The sequence below is a fragment of the Antechinus flavipes genome, chromosome 1, assembly GCF_016432865.1.
Source record: "Antechinus flavipes isolate AdamAnt ecotype Samford, QLD, Australia chromosome 1, AdamAnt_v2, whole genome shotgun sequence".
NCBI lineage: Eukaryota > Metazoa > Chordata > Mammalia > Dasyuromorphia > Dasyuridae > Antechinus > Antechinus flavipes.
This window is the reverse complement of record NC_067398.1, coordinates 284,076,757-284,095,010: the sequence shown is the minus strand read 5'-3', so window position 1 is coordinate 284,095,010 and position 18,254 is coordinate 284,076,757. Positions and strand designations below refer to the sequence as shown.

The following is an 18,254-nucleotide window of genomic DNA, read 5'->3' as shown; positions in this document are numbered from 1 at the left end:
TGTTATTTCACATAATAAATGGCAAATCTCTGGTCCTGTGATAAATGACTGTGTCAGGATTGTTTCATTTCCCAAAATGAACCATTACACTCTCCCAAATCTACTTCATATAACTCTATCAGTGTCACCTTGCTACTTCTGCTTCCCTACTCAAATCAAGCTTGTGAGAAATGGATGGAATTTTGTTTCCATGGTTATGAATTGGAAAAATAAAACTTAAATTAGAAAACTGAAATCCATAAGGACATCAAATAATAATCAGAGATGGAGATTTTAGACATAAACAGGAGATTTCTAGAACTTTGCCTCTTTGGGTTATCTTTCCCTATAAGAATATAAGTTCCTTTTTTTTTTAAAGTCACACAGAAAAAAAAAGAGAGAGATAACTATAGTTAGTACCTATCTACCAAAGTGGTGATGAGAATCACATGATTGTAAAGAAAGAACTATGCAATTCTAAATTGTTCTTGAATACAATAAATTTAAAATGTCAAAAGTGATCAAGTAATTTTCTATGTAAAGTAATTTGGAAATGCCTTTTACTAAATTGATGATATATGACTGATAAGTGTTGCTTCATGTTTTAAATAAATGATATTGTGTATGTTATTTTTGTTTTTCAAAATTTTTTCTTATGTTGTGAAATTTGGGGAACCATTTTATCAGAAATGCTATTTAAAAACACTTTCCTTTTTAATCTGGATGCTGTTAGGTTATGAATTGAGATATTAAAAGAATGTGGTAAAAATGTTTGAAAATGGTTAAATATTTAATTCCTATTAAATATCTTTGCTTTTTTAAAGTGGGGAGGAAAAAAACTATAATGTAAGCTTTCTTGGGGACAGGGACTAGCTATGTAAGGAGAGATGGAGATTCACATTCTGTAATTTCTATAACACCCAGTTAATGGAGAATGGAGGAACTTGCTCTTCAGGATAGAAAATAAAACACTGTCTTCACTGTTTCAAAGGAGTCTGTTTTGAATTAAGAGGATCCTACACCTTGACAGACTACTACCTCCTAAATCAAGTCTATGAGAGTTTATTATTCCACTATTCAAATGAACAACTTCAATGACTCCCTATTGACTCTAGAATATATAATTATTTTAAAAGTCCTTTATAACCTAGCCCTGGCCTACTCTAGCCTCACTGTGCCTACTCCCTCCTCCCTCCTGCCTCACTTCAACTAACTTCCTTCAAAAGGTACTGGAAAACCACCTCCTCCAAGACTCAACCAACTACTAGTGAGATCCCCTTCTAATTACTTGGCAATGACTTTATACTTATTTTATATATTCACACACTTATAATTCTTCTCCTTTAGAAAAAAAGCTCCTTAAGATCATGGACTGTTTCATTCTTTGTTGTCCAAATAGTTACTTTTTATTCTGAACAATCAAAGCCCAAGAATTCGAACAATCCATTTAGTAAAAATATATCAATTACTTTTGATCTAGTAAAAGAAGTGGGTTAAAAAGTTCAGGAAAAGGAAAAAAACCAAACAAACCAACTCCCCCCCACCCCACCCCAAAAATAGAAAGGTCTCTCAAAATAAAAGTCCTAAAAGTCCTTTCATATTGTTGTCCCAAAGACCTAGAATTGGGTCCCAGATCAATCTAACTGGAGATGAAGTTAACCCGAAGTTTTCACTGCTGCTTCCTTTCTTAATAGTACCAGTCAATGTTGTAGGAAGGTGGGGGTAAAGAGGGTTATTTTGGTCTCCCTACTTTTTGGCCCAAGGTACTTTGGCCCATAACATTTTTATCTGCATAATTAGCATTTTTAATTAATTAATTTACTTGTAGGGGGATCAGAATTTTGAATTAAGGGAATCTTAAACCAAAAATTAATGCCTTAATCTGGGACTCCTGAGACCAATCTTGCCCGATTTCCATTATCTCAGCTAAAGCAAGAAGAGACAGGACATGCAATATCCCTTCCCTAATTCCAAATAGTTAGCCACTTGCTGTCAGATGAACTGAAGTAAATGAAAGAGCTCACCAACCAAGGCAGACTTAAAAAAAAAAAAAAATCATTATAAAGAAGACAGTTAAGAAAATATTGGAGGCTAAAAAAAAAAAAAAGCATCTCAATTCTAATTGTTCTGTTTTCGCTCCCCAAAAGCTTCATCCTTGGTTTGGAAAGGATAGAAGAAAAATGCTAATGGGGAACTAATAATAAACATATAACTGCTCTTGGGTTTCAATCATCAAGTCCAGATGAATTACATCCTAAAAGGTCATATAGTAAAAGTACTGAAAAAGCTGACAGATATGTCTGCCAGTCACTGAAAGGTATATGATTGCAGAAGGGCAAATGTCCTAATTTTCAAAATATACTCTGCAAATAAAGCCAAAAAATTTAACTTCAATTCCTAGAAAAATTCCAGAGTAGATTATTCAAGAGATAATCAATGACAAGGAAGTGATGAGATTAGGGTTGCAAAATGAGATATATTTTTGGGGGGTATAGCTATTACAAGGGTTTTGCTTTTCTTTCCTTTTCCACAACTGATTGAAAATACTATGTGAAACAGGTGTCAAACTCACTGCTACAAAATCCCCAGGTGTGACCTGGAATAAGATTAAAATGCAATTAGGAACTGTTTAACAAAGTAAATAAAAACCACAAGCAACATGTTAATATGTAGATTTTCCAAGTTAATATATAGACAGCTGAGCTCTTTTTTCATTTGAATTCAATACCACTGACGTAGAAGATACAATTCCACTTATTTGATTACTTAAAAAAAAAAAGTACATATGATTTGATAAGAGCAAAATACTATCTTAAGGTTCTTCCAACAAGGTAGATGCCAAAATTATAGGAAATTTCTAAAATGACATAACATCAGAGATAATATAATTTGAGGATATTAAATCTCAGAAAAGTGGTAGAGGAGAGAATGACTATATGCCGAATATGTCTGTCAATATAATGGAAACCTAGTACAAAGGTCTAAGGATTTTTTTGGAAGATAGGAGGGTATTGAAGATGTTCATATTTGCAGATTATAGGAGTATAAGATAGTAGAAGGGATCTTAGGATTCATCCATTTAACTAGTTCATTATCCATCTAGTTCAAACTCCTCTCCCACTTTCCATTCAGTAGGTGACAGGTAATCATACTTGGATTGCATTATAGGAATTCCTGGAAGAGATTCATTAGCTCTCAAAAGTTTTCCCTTCATCTCCCATCTTCATGTTATTACAATGTCTATTCCCTATAACTGGAATGTTTTTCTTACCTCCACCTCTTGCAATATTTGGTTCCTTCAAGACTGAGTTCAAGTGGCACCATCTGCAGAAGATCCTTCTTGGTCCTATCACCACTCCTCAATATACTGTTTTCCCAAATAGCTAATACAACTGTCAAGTTCTACTATTTTGAGTTCAATATCTTAATACATCTCTTTCTTTTTCATTCCTACAAGCACCACTTTCAATGAGGTTCAAAACCTCATTCTCATATAGACTTCTACTAAAAAAGATTTCATCTCCACTTTCTCTTTCAGTACTTTCTAATCCAATGACACCTGTCCTCTAGCTGTTGTAAACTTAGATTCCATTTCCCAATTCAGTACCTTTCACTGATTTATTCCTGACTTTCTTTAAAATTCAGCTAGTCTATCTTCTACAAAATGCTACCCTTGTTCCTCCTTTTACTAATGTTTTCCTTATGAGATTATTTTCCATTTATATTGTATAGATCTTGTATGTACTTAGGTGGATGCATGTCAGAACAGTTAATGTGAAAAAATGGCGGTAGGGAAAATGATCCTTTAGTGGACTACAAGGTTAATAATATGATTAGTGCTAACTAGGTTTTGTTAAGAAAAGCAGAGTCCACACTATATCTTGTCTTCTCATCATATGGCCAAAGTACTTAAACTTCAGTTTCAGTAATTATCTTTCCAAGGAATAGCTTGAATTTCATCAAGTATTGACTGATTTGATTTCCTTGTTATTCAAGGGATTCTTGAGAGTTTTCTGCACCACAATTCAAAAGCACTGTTTCTATGAGGTTCAGACATACATTGTTACTAGAAAAAACATACCTCTGACTATGTGAACCTTTGTTGGCAAGGTATGTCTCTTACTTTTTAGTAGCCATGGCTTCTGTCCAAAAGGTAAGTCTTAATTTCAAAGCTTGCATCTGTAGTGATCTTTGAGCATGCATTTTAAATGGTGACTGAGAGTTCAAATTTACTTAATTTATTCAACTTTACTTATTAATTTACTTTATATTTGGCTAGCTCCAGATCCCGCCTGCAAGTCCACCTATGCCATCTTGAAAGTAAGTGCACACATTACACCCACCCTCTACTTTCCTCAAATCTTTCATCCAATCCTGTTTTCTACCTCTTGTTCTAAGCCAGGGGTTCTTAACCCTTTTTGGGTCTTTTTGACTATCTGATGAAGCCTATGGGCCTCTTTTCAGAATAACATTTTTAAATGCCTTAAATAAGAGATAAACAACTACAGAAGAAACCATTATTTTGAAATGTGATTATCAAATTTTTCTTTGAAGTTCACAGGCCCCAATCTCCCAGAAAATGACAACAGTTGCACTCTATGGAACAACTCACCATCCCTTTATAGACCAAAACTGTCTTGGAAAATCTACTGTCAACTACTGTATTTTTTATCCAATCCCAAACTGTTTTGATAAGTATTTCTTTATAATATATTTTGAGATCTGGTATTGATAGATAGATGCCTTTCCTTCACATTTTTCTCCATTGATTGCCTTGATATTCTGTCCTTCTCTCTCCACACTATCCCTTTTTCTCTCTCTTATTCTCTAACACAACCCTATACACTATGTTCCTCTATAAGAATTCAAGCTCCCTGAATGTAGGAATTGTCTCACTTCTTATATTTGTAATGGCAGGACTTAGCACAGTGCCTGGCACAAAATAAGTGCTTAATAAATTCATTCATTCACAGTCCTGTTCTACCTTACTGTGATTAGACTATGTCTAGAGTACTGTGTTTAGTTCAGAAAGGATAACATTGGACATAATTAAAGAATAGTGAACACAATAATTATGGAACTTAAGGCCATATGAGGATCATCTGAAAGAAATGCGGAAAACTTAAGATTATGACAGATGTTTTTAAAAATTTGCAAAAACCCACATAGAATAAAAATTAACTCTTTAAAAGGCAGAACTAAAAGAATGGTTAATGGGTTAAAAAGCACATAGATTTTGGTTTGAGATAGGGAAAAACTTTGTGAAAACTTCTTATTCATATCCTTTGCCTAGTTATCAACTAGGAATGGCTCTTTTATTTGAGAAATAAGACCTTTAGCATAGAAACTTGTTATACCTTCCTTCCCATCCCCATTTCCTGATTTCCCCCCCTAATTTTGAGTGTAATGGTTTTGTTTGTGCAAAACCTTTTAAATTTATGTAAGTAAAATTATCCATTTTATCTTCCATGAAATCTCTCTCGTTTGGTCATGAATTCTTTTTCTAGCTATAGGTAATTCCCCCTGCCCCCCTCCCCTTAAGATTTGGGTCTATTTCAATTTTCAGAGGATGAAATTGAAACTATTACCACTCATATGAAAGAGTGTTCCAAATCATTATTGATCAGAGAAATGCAAATTAAGACAACTCTGAGATACCACTACACACCTGTCAGATTGGCTAAAATGACAGGAAAAAATAATGATGAATGTTGGAGGGGATGCGGGAAAACTGGGACACTATTGCATTGTTGGTGGAGTTGTGAACGAATCCAACCATTATGGAGAGCAATCTGGAATTATGCCCAAAAAATTATCAAATTGTGCATACCCTTTGATCCAGCAGTATTTCTATTGGGCTTATATCCCAAAGAAATACTAAAGAAGGGAAAGGGACCTGTATGTGCCAAAATGTTTGTAGCAGCCCTGTTTGTAGTGGCTAGAAACTGGAAAATGAATGGATGCCCATCAATTGGAGAATGGCTGGGTAAATTGTGGTATATGAATGTTATGGAATATTATTGTTCTGTAAGAAATGACCAGCAGGATGAATACAGAGAGGACTGGCGAGACTTACATGAACTGATGCTAAGTGAAATGAGCAGAATCAGGAGATCATTATACACTTCGACAACGATATTGTATGAGGACATATTTTGATGGAAGGGGATTTCTTTGACAAAGAGATCTGAGTTTCAATTGATAAATGACGGACAAAAGCAGCTACACCCAAAGAAAGAACACTGGGAAACGAATGTGAACTATCTGCATTTTTGTTTTTCTTCCCGGGTTATTTATACCTTCTGAATCCAATTCTCCCTATGCAACAAGAGAACTGTTCGGTTCTGCTTGCCATCTAGGGGAGGGGGTGGAGGGAGGGAGGGAAAAAAAAATTGGAACAGAAACGAGTGTCAATATAAAGTAATTATTAAATAAAAATTAAAAAAAAAAAAAAGATTTGGGTCTATTTGTGGTCTATGCTTAGTTTCTGCCAGATGACTTTCCTGTTTTCTTAGCAGTTGTCAAATAGTGAGCTCTTATCCTGATAAATGAGATTCAAACTCTAGGTTACTATGCTCATTTGCTTCTATCTATTGCATATTGTTCAACTACTGTATTTTTTATCCAATCCCAAACTGTTTTGATGAGTATTTCTTTATAATATATTTTGAGATCTGGTATTGATAGATAGATGCCTTTCCTTCACATTTTTCTCCATTGACTGCCTTGATATTCTTGACATTTTATTCTTCCAGAAGAATTTTGTTGTTTTTTTTCCTAGCTCTTCAAAGTAATTCTTTGGCAGTTTGAATGCAACAGCATTGAATATGTCAATTTAGGTAGTAATGTCATTTTTATATTACTGCTTCAATCTACTCATGAGCAATTAACATTTCTCCAATTATTTAGTTACGTATTTGGGTGAACATTGCTTTGTGTATTCATATTGTTTCTGTATGTGTCTTGGCTGATAGAATCTTAAGTATTTTATACTATCACTTCCATTTGAATTATCTTAGGAAGATTCTGAAGATCAGGACTGATATCCTTTCTTGAACTAAACTGCCAAGCATTCACACTACCACAGAGGGTGCAACTCTGTTCAGCTGACCAAACTATTGGAATGCCAGAAAGACTCACATGGGTTAAGCATTCACAGGTCAGAAAAAGATACAAGGATACTCTCAAGAATTTTACAATTGATTGATTGATACAGGAGACACTGGCACTGGACTGCTCAGCATAGCATACCCTCATTAGAGAAGATGTATTCTATGAGCAAAGTGGAATTGAATTAGCTCAACAGAAATGAAAGATAAACAGTTAGACAACCCACCCCAAATGTTCACAGGGATTTGTATCTGAATTGTATTCCAAATTCATATTGGTCTGATCAGCCACAGTTGTGTACATTAACTTGATTAACATAGTTAATTAATTAATCAACATAATTTTGGTCCTTTTCCCAAACATCTGCATTTATTTTAAATAAAATATCTAATTCTCTGTGTTGGATTTTGTTAGTAGTATACAGAAATGTTGATAATTTATAAGGGTTTATTTTATACTCTGCAATTTTGTTAAAGTTTTAATTGTTTTAATTGATACTCTAGCATTCTCCACATAATATATATCATAATATAATCTGCAAAGAGTGATAGTTTTCTTTACTGCTTATTCTTATCCCTTCAATTTCTTTTTCTTGTCACTGCTATAGTACAATAATGAATATGAATGCTAATAATGAACATCATTGCTTTACCTCTAATCTTACTGAAAGACTTCAGTTTTAAATAGCTATTAATTATTATTTAAGAAAACCTCTATTTATTCCTGGGCTTTCTATTGCTTTGAATTGAAATGAATGTTGTATTTTGTTAATAAAATTTTTTTATCCATCTACTGACCTAATAGTGATTTTTTTTGGTTGTTTTTGTTACTAAAGCTAAATTACACTTATAGATTTCCTAATATTAAACCTCCCCTACATTTCTAGAATAAATTCTACCTAATCATAGTATATTATCTTTGTGATATATTGCTATAATCTTGCTCTAAAGGGAAATTAGTCAATAACTACTAGGATTGTTTTGTTTCTGTTTTTGCTCTCCCTAGGTTAGGCACCAAAATAATATTTGTGACATAGAAGAGATTTGGTAGAACTCTTTATTTATTTATTTATTATTATTATTATTTATTTTTTAATAGCTTTTTATTTACAAGTTATATGCATGGGTAATTTTACAGCATTGACAAAACCTTTTGTTCTAATTTTTCCCCTCCTTCCCCCCACCCCCTCCCCTAGATGGCAGAATGATCAGTACATGTTAAATATATTAAAGTATAAATTAAATACAAAATAAATTTACATGTCCAAACTGTTATTTTGCTGTACAAAAAGAATCGGCCTCTGAAATATTGTACAATTAGCCTGTGAAGGAAATTAAAAAAAAAAAAATGCAGGCAGGCAAAAATATAAGGATTGGGAATTCAATGTAAGGTTCTTAGTCATCTCCCAGAGTTCTTTTGCTGGGTGTAGCTGGTTCAGTTCACTACTGCTCCATTGGAACTGATTTGGTTCATCTCATTGCTGAAGATGGCCAGGTCCATCAGAATTGATCATCAGATAGTATTGTTGTTGAAGTATATAATGATCTCCTGGTCCTGCTCATTTCACTCAGCATGAGTTCTTGCAAGTCTCTCCAGGCCTTTCTGAAATCATCCTGTTGGTCATTTCTTACCGAACAATAATATTCCATAATATTCATATACCACAATTTATTCAGCCATTCTCCAATTGATGGGCATCCACTCAATTTCCAGTTTCTGGCCATTACAAAGAGGGCTGCCACAAACATTCGTGAACATACAAGTCCCTTTCCTTTCTTTAAAATCTCTTTGGGATATAAGCCCAGTAGTAACACTGCTGGATCAAAGGATATGCACAGTAGAACTCTTTTTAAACTTATTTTTTCAAACAGCTTAAGTTTTTCTTAGAGATATCATTTATAGCTTATTAAATTGGTTTTTCTAAGTTAGTGTTATTCTAATTTCCCTTATGTTAATTTGGGCAATACTTATTTTTGTAATTATCATCTACTTTATTAGATTGTTTTATAGGTAGATAGTTGGGCAATATAACTTCTAATCATTAAGAGGCTTTCAAGCAAAAGTTGGATGACTCCTTGCCAGTGATGTAAAACAAAAAAATTCCTGTCCAAGCAAGAGTTATCTCCTACAATCCATTTTAAATACTAACAACAAAATAGCTTTCTCTAGCCATGCCAGTCTCTTGCTTAAAAAATCTTTTGATGGTCCTTTTCCCTCCACAAAGCCAAACTTGAATAAAATTGGTCATTCAATGTCCCCTACATTTGGGCCTTACTCAACTTTTCTTGATTTACTTTACACTATACCCTTTTCTTAAAACTATGCCTTTAAAACTATGAAAGGACTATCAAACTGCATCTCTTTGATCTAGCAGTATTTCTACTGGATCTGTAGCTAAAAGGGGATCATAAAAAAAGGGGAAAAGACCCACATGTGCATAAATGTTTTAGCAGCTTTTTTTGTAGTGGCAAGAAACTGGAAATCGAGTGGATGCCGATCAGGTAAGGAATAGCTGAATAAGTTATGATCTATGAAGTTAATGGAATATTATTGTTCTATAAGAAATGATGAAACAGGCTGATTTCAAAAAAGCTAGAAAGAATTACATGAACTGATGTTGACTGAATTGTGCACAGTAATAAGATTATATGACGATCAACTATGACAGATCCAGTTTTTCTAAACAACTCTGAACAATGGTTCAAGGCAATTCTAATAAGAGTTGGGATGGAAAATGCCAATTACATCCAGAGAGAGAACTATGGAAATTCAATGTGGATCATAGCATATTTTCACTTTTTTGTTTGTTGGGTTTGTTTCCTTTTGGTCTGATTTTTTTTTTTTTTTGCACAATATAACAAATATGGAAATGTTTAAAAGGATAGTACATATTTAACCTTTATCAGAGGGGGAGGCAAAGGAGTAAGGAAATTTGGAACAAAACGTTTTACAACAAATGAATGTTGAAAACTATCTTTACATGTTATTTGGATAAATAAAATACAATTGAGAAAAATACATAGATCTGCTCTGAGAAATTTAATTTTTTTAAAATGTCATCAATGCTTTGTTTTCACAACAATAATTTTTAGAAAGTTCCCTCAAAGAAAAAAAATTAAACAAAAAAATTTTGCCCAATTGCCCCACCTATTTATGTAGAGAAAGGAAGTGTGTGTCATTACTTGTCTCTAGGATAACTAATAGTGTAGTCACCCCAAATTCAGCTTCCTTCTGGTGATTTAAAAACTTACATGATCTAATTGTAACGGAATACTACCATGCAATAAGAAATAAGGAGCAAGACGATTTAAGAAAAATTTGTGAAGACTTTTAGGAACTGATACAAAGTAAAATGCTATATACAGTAATAGCAATATTGTATGATGATAAACTATGGATGAGCTAATTAGGTCTTCTCAGCAATACAATGATCCAAGACAATACCAAAGGACTCATAATGAAAAATGCTATCTACTTCCAGAAATAGAACTGATGCACTCTGAATGCAGATCAAAATATATTATTTTCACTTTTTTTTTTTCTTTTTGCTCTGTTTCTGTTTTCACAACTGTGACTAATTTGGAAATAGGCTTTACATGATTGAACCTATGTAACATCAAATTACCATTTTAGGGAGAGAGAAGGGAGAAAAATTAAAAACTCAGAATTTTGTAAAAACGAAAGTTGAAAATTGTCTTTACATAAAATTGGAAAAATATCAAAAAAAATTTACCTTGTCATTGTGTAACTGGATGTTTCTACCTAACTTCATTTTGTATTAATTCATATAAATCTTCCCTGAATTCCCAGTATTTATTGCTTTTCATTACATTCCATTAAATTATCTAGTCTAGCTTCCTACCTCATAGTTCAATAAAAAGTCTCTACATTGTTACCAATGATCTCTTAACTGACAAAACTAATGGCCTTTTGTCAATCCTTATCTTTCTTTACTTCTCAATACTGTCTATTACCCTCTTTTCTTTGATAACGGCCCAAATGTTCAAAACTTATCAAGGCCCCATATCTAATCTGTTGCCAATGTTTGTGATTTTACCCCCATGTATATACATATACCCTATTTGCCTCTAACACTGCCTTCACATTGGTGTAGGCCTATCTGAATTGCCAAAAGCTTGGGTACTAGTCTTTCTTCCACACGTCTCTTTCTCTTCCAGTCCATCCTTATTTCAGTTGTCAAAGTGATTTTCTATTTTAACCGCTACTCAGTGAACTCTAGTGGCTCCCTCTCACATCCAGCATCAAATATATAAACCTCTATTTATGCTCACAGTTCTTTAAAATCTACCACACTTTCCTCCCCAATTTTCCTTTATACCTTATACTCCTTTTTCACTTCCCACACACTGCAATCCAGACTGGTCTCCTTGCTGTTTGTTCCTAGTTACATGACAGATCATTTCCTGACTCCAGGCATTTTCACTGGCTTTCTACCATGCTACATTTTTTCTTCCTGGCTCCCCTTCAAGTCCCAGTTAAAATTCCATCTTTTATAAGCCTTTACCAATCCCTGTTTAATATTTCCAATTTAGTTTGTTTGTACAGTTGTTTCCAGGCTGTCTCCCCCATTAGATTGTGAGCTTTTTGGAATCAAGTGCTGTCTTTTATCTTTCTTTGTATCTTCAGCACTTAGCACAGTACTGAATAGCACACTAATCTAGTAGTATAGCTTATTGTAAAGATAGTGCTTAAAAAATATTTATTGGCTGAGTAAATATTGGACTAGGATGAGAAAATCTGAACTCTTGTCCTGTATGATCCTAGATGTTACTTTTTCTCAATCTATCTCACTTTTCTCATACATAAAATCGTTTCACCTTATAATTCAAGTGATCTATGAAATAGAAAAAAATACTCATAATTACAACACAAAACAAGCCTAAATGCAAAGGATGGGACCTAAAACAATATGCAAATAAAAATTTAACTAAGGAAAAAAATGATCATCCGTTATTCTATTTTTTGTTAAGAGATGTATCATCACAACAATGCTGGATCAAAGGAGATATGGATGTGTGATATAGGTATATATAAACTACACAAATGTATGTATACACAGATTTCAAAAAACCTACACACATACATCTAAGGTATTTTTCAAAACTTTAAAGTCTTTTATGTCAGAAGCTAGTACTAATTCTTCCAAAGGAAGAAACTTTCTAGACTGGTAAATAAAATTGGGAACTGACCTCTTTTGAATTTAACAGAAATATCTAATTGTTTTATAAAACCAGCAAAACTTTAATAGTTATGTAAATTGTCTCCTTTTCAAAACTCAATTTCATGTGGAGGCACATGAAAAATAAATTCAGCATGTGTATCCCTGGCCCTCATTACCAGACAAATTCAATGTTACAGGGAAGAGCTATCAAAGCTGATTACCAAACTCCAAGAGGAAAAAAACAAAAACAAAAACTCAGAACTCTGCATCACGCTGAAAGCCAAGGCATTAAAATAATTTCCTTTCCCAACGCAAAATAAATGAAGATATTGCAATTCGGCTATTTAGTAATCAGAGAAAGCCCAGAAGTAGCAATTTAAGGAATGGGAAGTGAACAGGAAAAGGCACAAATGAAAAAAACAAAAAAATCCCAACCACCTAGATTCAAAATAAAAGATTTGGGATTTAAATATTTGCTAGGCTACAATCGGACTCTTGCATTTTCCTTCTTTGTAATAAAAAAAAAAAAAATAAGAAGAGGGCATTACACTAAATCAAGGATTCTTAACCTGGGGGAAAAGGGTGATCTGTATAGATATTTAAATGATTCTGTGAATTAAGGTTGGTGAGGGGAAACTCTTTATTTTCACTATATGAAATTTAACATTTCCTCCAGTTATTTAAAAATATTATTCGGGGATGGGGTCCATCGGCTTCAACAGGATTGTCAAAGGGGTTAGGTTTAAGAGACAAAAAGGGACTCCTTGTCCTCGATAAGCTCTGGGAGTCCCTCCCAAGTCTAACAATTTTTGGGGGCTTGCACAAAATAAGCCCTTAGAATGGAATTTTTTAATCATCTGCAAGGTTTGGGGGTCGGGATAGGCTGGAGAGAGGAGGGAGGAGATAATAAGAGGGAATGGATGGGTTGGAGGAAGGGGGATAAGGCAAAGGATTGGGCACTGGAAGGTGGAGGAAGAAAGAGCGACTAGACTTGAGGGGGAGGGGCAGGGACAGCTGGGATTCGCGCAACAGGCCCCAGAGGCGGCCTAAAGATTCCCGCCGCTGGGGTCCAGCCTTGGCGCTCCCACCCCGGATTCACTCACAGGAAGTTCTCCATGGTGATCCGGACGATGGAGCCCTCCACGAATCCTGACAGCATCGCCCGCGAAGGCGGAGGCAGGAGGCTTCCTCTTTTCCCCCATCTAGTCTCTTCGAGATCCAAAGCCGTCTTCTTAGAATGACCCGCGTCCGAGTCTGCCTTCCTCTTACCAGTAGTCGCCATCGCCGCCGGCTCAACTGCCCCGACCGCGGCTTCTACTCCCTCCAGGACGAAAAAGCAAAGAAGGACGAGAAGGAGAAGAAAAGAAAGGAGAAGCCTTTCGATCACGACTCCCGCGCAGAAAAAGCGCGCGCGGGGGTTCAGGCTCCCGCGCCTGCGCTTGCGCGGCTCCTTGGCCTAGCCTTTTTTCCCTCCTCTGCCTCGGTTCCGCCAGACTGCTGGCCGCGCCTTCCGGAGAAAACTTTCAGTTTCAACGGAAATGGATCCGGTAGTAACCCTACGTCACACTCAGGAGACGAATAAAGGTGGGCGAGGAAGGAAAGAATCAGGAAGAAATGAGAAGAGCTGAAAGGTTGTGGGGAGTTGAGGAGAGGCGGGTTTTAAGACTTTTCTTCTAATCTCTTTTCTTCTGTGATTGAGTTGGAGCAAAGGGAAAATTATGGAAAGCGAGGGAGGAGCTGCTCGAGATAAGACTCCTGATTTTAGTAACTGAAGGGATTAGTCAGTTTGGGTGTTCCTCATCTCAAGCAATTTGAGTTTCTTCCCATAACTATCTCTAAATGTGCACTGGAGGTCATTCTTTATTGTTGTTGTTATTATGAAGAGGACAGCTAGATGCCACAGTGAATGGAGTGCTGTCATGCTGGACCTGGAGTACAGAAGATAAATCATCTTAAATTCAAATCTGTACTCTCATAGACTCAGCAGTGTGTCAGTTCAGTTAACCTTGTTTGTTTCAATTCTTGATCTGAGTTGGAGAAGGAAATGACAAACCATTCCTGTCTCCTGGCCAAAAAAATCCAAAAAAAGGTAACTAAGAGATAACCAGAACAACAAGAGATTATTAAGGAGGAGGAGAAGGTGATGATGTTGTCCAGTTCAAAACGATCTAGATTTCTCAGACACACCCAGAAATATCCCTACCCCCCCAAAAAAAAAAACAAAAATCAAACACGAAGAAATAAGAATCAAGCAAAAGGCAAAATGAGCAAGTCAAATACTTAGTACATTTTTAAAATAATTGCTAAAGTACCAGATAATAAAGTACTGAAGTGACAGAGATGGAAAAAAGAAAATATGAGATGACTGGAATCACTAGTAAAAAACAAAAGTCAATGAGACAAGTCTGATACAATGATACAGTAGATAAACAAGATCCACAACAATAGCATATTGACTGTGTTTTTCTTCCTCTCCAGTCACAAAACCTCTCAGAACCCCTCCCTCCAATTACCAGACATGAAAAATTGCTTTCTTCACTTAGAGGTTACCCACATCACAGAAATCACACATCAGTTTAGAAAATCATGTCCCAATTTAAAAAAAAAAAAAAAAAGTCAAAAGCCTCCAGAAAAAAAAAAAAAAATTAATTAAAAGTACTTATATTGAGGTAGCTTTCTTGGGTGACTGAAAGGAGCATAGTTCCCTCAATAATAGGAAAATTTAGACAAGAAGTAGACTTATGTAGAAAGATAATTAGTTCTGGATATCCTGAATTTGAAAACTTTACAGGATATCCACTTCAAAATATTTAATAGGCAATTAGTAATGTGGAACTAGAACTAGATATATTGATCTGGGAATTATCTGCATAAAGATAATAATTTTTTTCAATAGTATTTTATTTTTCCAAATATTGTAAAGATAGTTTTTAACATTCATTTTTGTAAGACTGTGTTCCAAATTTTTCTTTCTCCCTTTTGTCCTCCCTCCCCAAGAAAGCAAGCAATCTGATATAGGTTAAATATGTACAATCCTTTTAAACATATTTCCAAATTTGTTATGTTATACAAGAAAAATCAGAAAAAGAGGGGAAAAAAAAAAAAAACATGAGAAAGAAAAATGTTTCTATCCATTCAGTCTCCATAGTTCTCAATCGGTACAACTGGCATTTTCCACTCCAAGTCTATGGAATTGGCAAAGATGATAAATGAACTCATTAGAGCTGATGAAATTCAACAAACTTAAATGTGGAAAAAATAGAGAAGGTCTAGGACAGACCCTTGGGGAAACCTACAGTCAGTGAGAGTGACACAGATGAAGGTCAAGCAAAAGACTAAGATGAAATAGACACAGTTGTTCTCCATTTTGATCACAATCTTAAAATTATACATTAAAAAAAACAAAAACAAAACTTCATATGGATTCTATTTTCTTTCTTTTTGGGCTAAATTATAATTTTTATTTTACCAGTCATGTGATTCTGGTATTGTTGAGGTATCAGGTATGTGTCATGGTACAACCTCTGAAAGGCTCAGACAGTCTCCAACTTAAGCAAAGGTATTTTAAAATGAGATATATGTTCTCATGGGCAGGCCAAGCTCCTTGAAGAAGTTAGCAGCCCAGCAAAGCAAGACAAGGATTTTTATGTAGTAAATGTGCACATCACTAAATATGTAAATTTTAGAGGTTTTGCATCATTGGAATGGAATAGGAGCATGCCAAGTATTTGGGAGTAGATCCAGATTAGATATCTGTAAGTTCTGTGGATGGAGGCAAATGACTAGAAGTTGAAGGTTGATCAAAGTTTTGGCAGAACCTTTAGTTGCCCAATTTGGCATGTTGCTATGCCTTAGAAGGCATGTGGAAGCCTCTCTCACATGACAGGTATGAGCAAGAAGTGGTGTGTTTCTCATCACATAGCAGTAGTTAGTCTGTCCCAACCAGCTAGGCAAGCATGAATAGACTTTGAAGAGTTAGGAAGTCTACTCATAAGGTAGGGGTTAATATGAATGAGATTTGACTGGGTTGTGAATCTTGTGATATTCAGAAACTTAGCAAGGAGACAGGTTCTTGGCCTTTGGCCTTCAATGCCAGGGTACTGAAGCCAGCTTCTACATGCTTTAGAAAATCAATTTTTAAATTTTCAGTGTGAGCATTTATATTTCGGAAATCTACAAATGTTAAAAATATGATTTGTTTTACTGCTTTGTTGATTGTCTTGACTGATGAAGAATTAATGCAGATTAAATTTAAAAATGTATCATGTATACATTTAGAGTGAGTTGGTAAACATCTACTAGCACATTCTTGAATATTCCCCCTAAATTTTCTTTCTTTCTTTTTTTTTTTTTTCTGGGCTAAATATCTCTAATTCCTTTAATCAGTCCTCATATGGCATCCTCTCTGATTCCTATGCCATTTTAGGTTCCCTTATCTGAACTCTCCCTAGCTTTTAAAAATATAGCATCACTGACTAAACACAATGTTCTAGATAGTATTTGACTGTGACAGAGTGTAATGCCATTATTTGTGCCTCTAATCTTGAACATTGATTAGTGAAGCTCAAGATACTTTTAACATTTTTAGCTATAATGTAATTTTTTTCCTGACTCATACTTAGCTTGTAGTTAATTAAAACTCTTAATCTGTTGGAACAAATCCTCTCCTCAGTCCACCTTCAATCTTTGGGAAATGAATATGAGTAACAAAGGTGCCAGTTGACATCTGTCTCCATTGAGGTGTTTTGATATAGATCTCAGGGTACCCTGCATGGATCTAGGACCTCCTCTTTATGTACTGCACCTTTCTTTAAAAGGTAGAAAGCTCCTTCTGGGGTACTTTCTCCTGACCAGAACTACTTCCCAGTGGCCACAGACCTTTCTTTCTTTTTCCTTATGCCAGCCTGGGCTGCAAAAATAACTCACTGTGATTTTGTCTTGGATTTCCCTATCAGGATGCCACTTGATGTGTTTTCCAGTTCTGTTTGTAGGGCTTCAGCAAGGGAAGTTTACTGCTCTGTTACTCTATGACCTTGGCTCTGCTTTCTCTTAGGATCTATCTAGCCTTAGATCATTCTGAGCATTAATGCTTCTGTGACATTATTGTTACAATATTCTTTTAGTTTTCTATTCATCCTCAGTACTTGTCCATGCTTTTGTCTTTTAAAAAATAAATCCATGTTGGTCTGTGTATTCACATTTGTTTTAACAGAGCTCTTTTTCTTCTTCACCAAAATAATTAATTTGTGTTATCAAATTTTATTTCTTAAGAACTTCTCCATCTACAGAATATTCATATATCATTGGTGCACCCGTGAATTGGTTCAGCCATTCTTTTTTTTTCATTTAATAATATTTTATTTTTTCCAATTATATGTACAGATAATTTTCAACATTAATTTTAATAAGATTTTTGAGTTCCAAAATTTTCTCCCTCTCTTCCTTCTCTATCCTTTCTTTTAAGACAGCAAGCAATCTTAATATAGGTTATATGTGTACAACCATGTTAAACATATTTCCATATTAATCATATTGTGAAAGAAGAATCAGAACAAAAGGGAAAAACTACAAGAAAGAAAAGCTAAAAACAACCAAAAAAGTGAAAATAGTATGCTTCAATCTATTTTCAGATTCCATAGTTTTTTCTCTGGATAGAGGTAGCATTTTCTATTTTGAGAGTTTTGGAATTGTCTTGGATCATTATATTGTTAAGAATAGCTATGTATCATTCTTAATCTTCATATAATGTTGCTGTTACTGTGTACAATGCTCTCCTGATTCTGCTCACTTCACTCAGATCATATAAGTCTTTCAAACTTCCATTTCATTCATGTACCATAAATTGTTCAACCATTCCCCAATTAATTTCCCCTCCAATTTCCAATTCTTTAACACCACTAAAATAACTGCTATAAATATTTTGCATACATGGGTCCTTTTCCCTTTTTTATGATCTCTTTGGGATAGAGACCTAGTAATGATA

At 34.7% G+C, this 18,254-nt stretch overlaps 1 protein-coding gene across 1 annotated transcript in view; it reads right to left on the bottom strand.

Moving 5' to 3' along the window:
- Positions 1–17,135, bottom strand: part of SMC5 (structural maintenance of chromosomes 5) — a 68,198-nt gene extending 51,063 nt beyond the window's left edge. The window contains exon 1 of the mRNA XM_051962029.1: positions 13,375–17,135. Within this exon, the coding sequence (XP_051817989.1) occupies positions 13,375–13,553 (179 nt within the window). The 5' untranslated portion in view covers positions 13,554–17,135. The remainder of the gene's footprint in view (positions 1–13,374) is intronic.
- Positions 17,136–18,254: the final 1,119 nt, after the last annotated feature.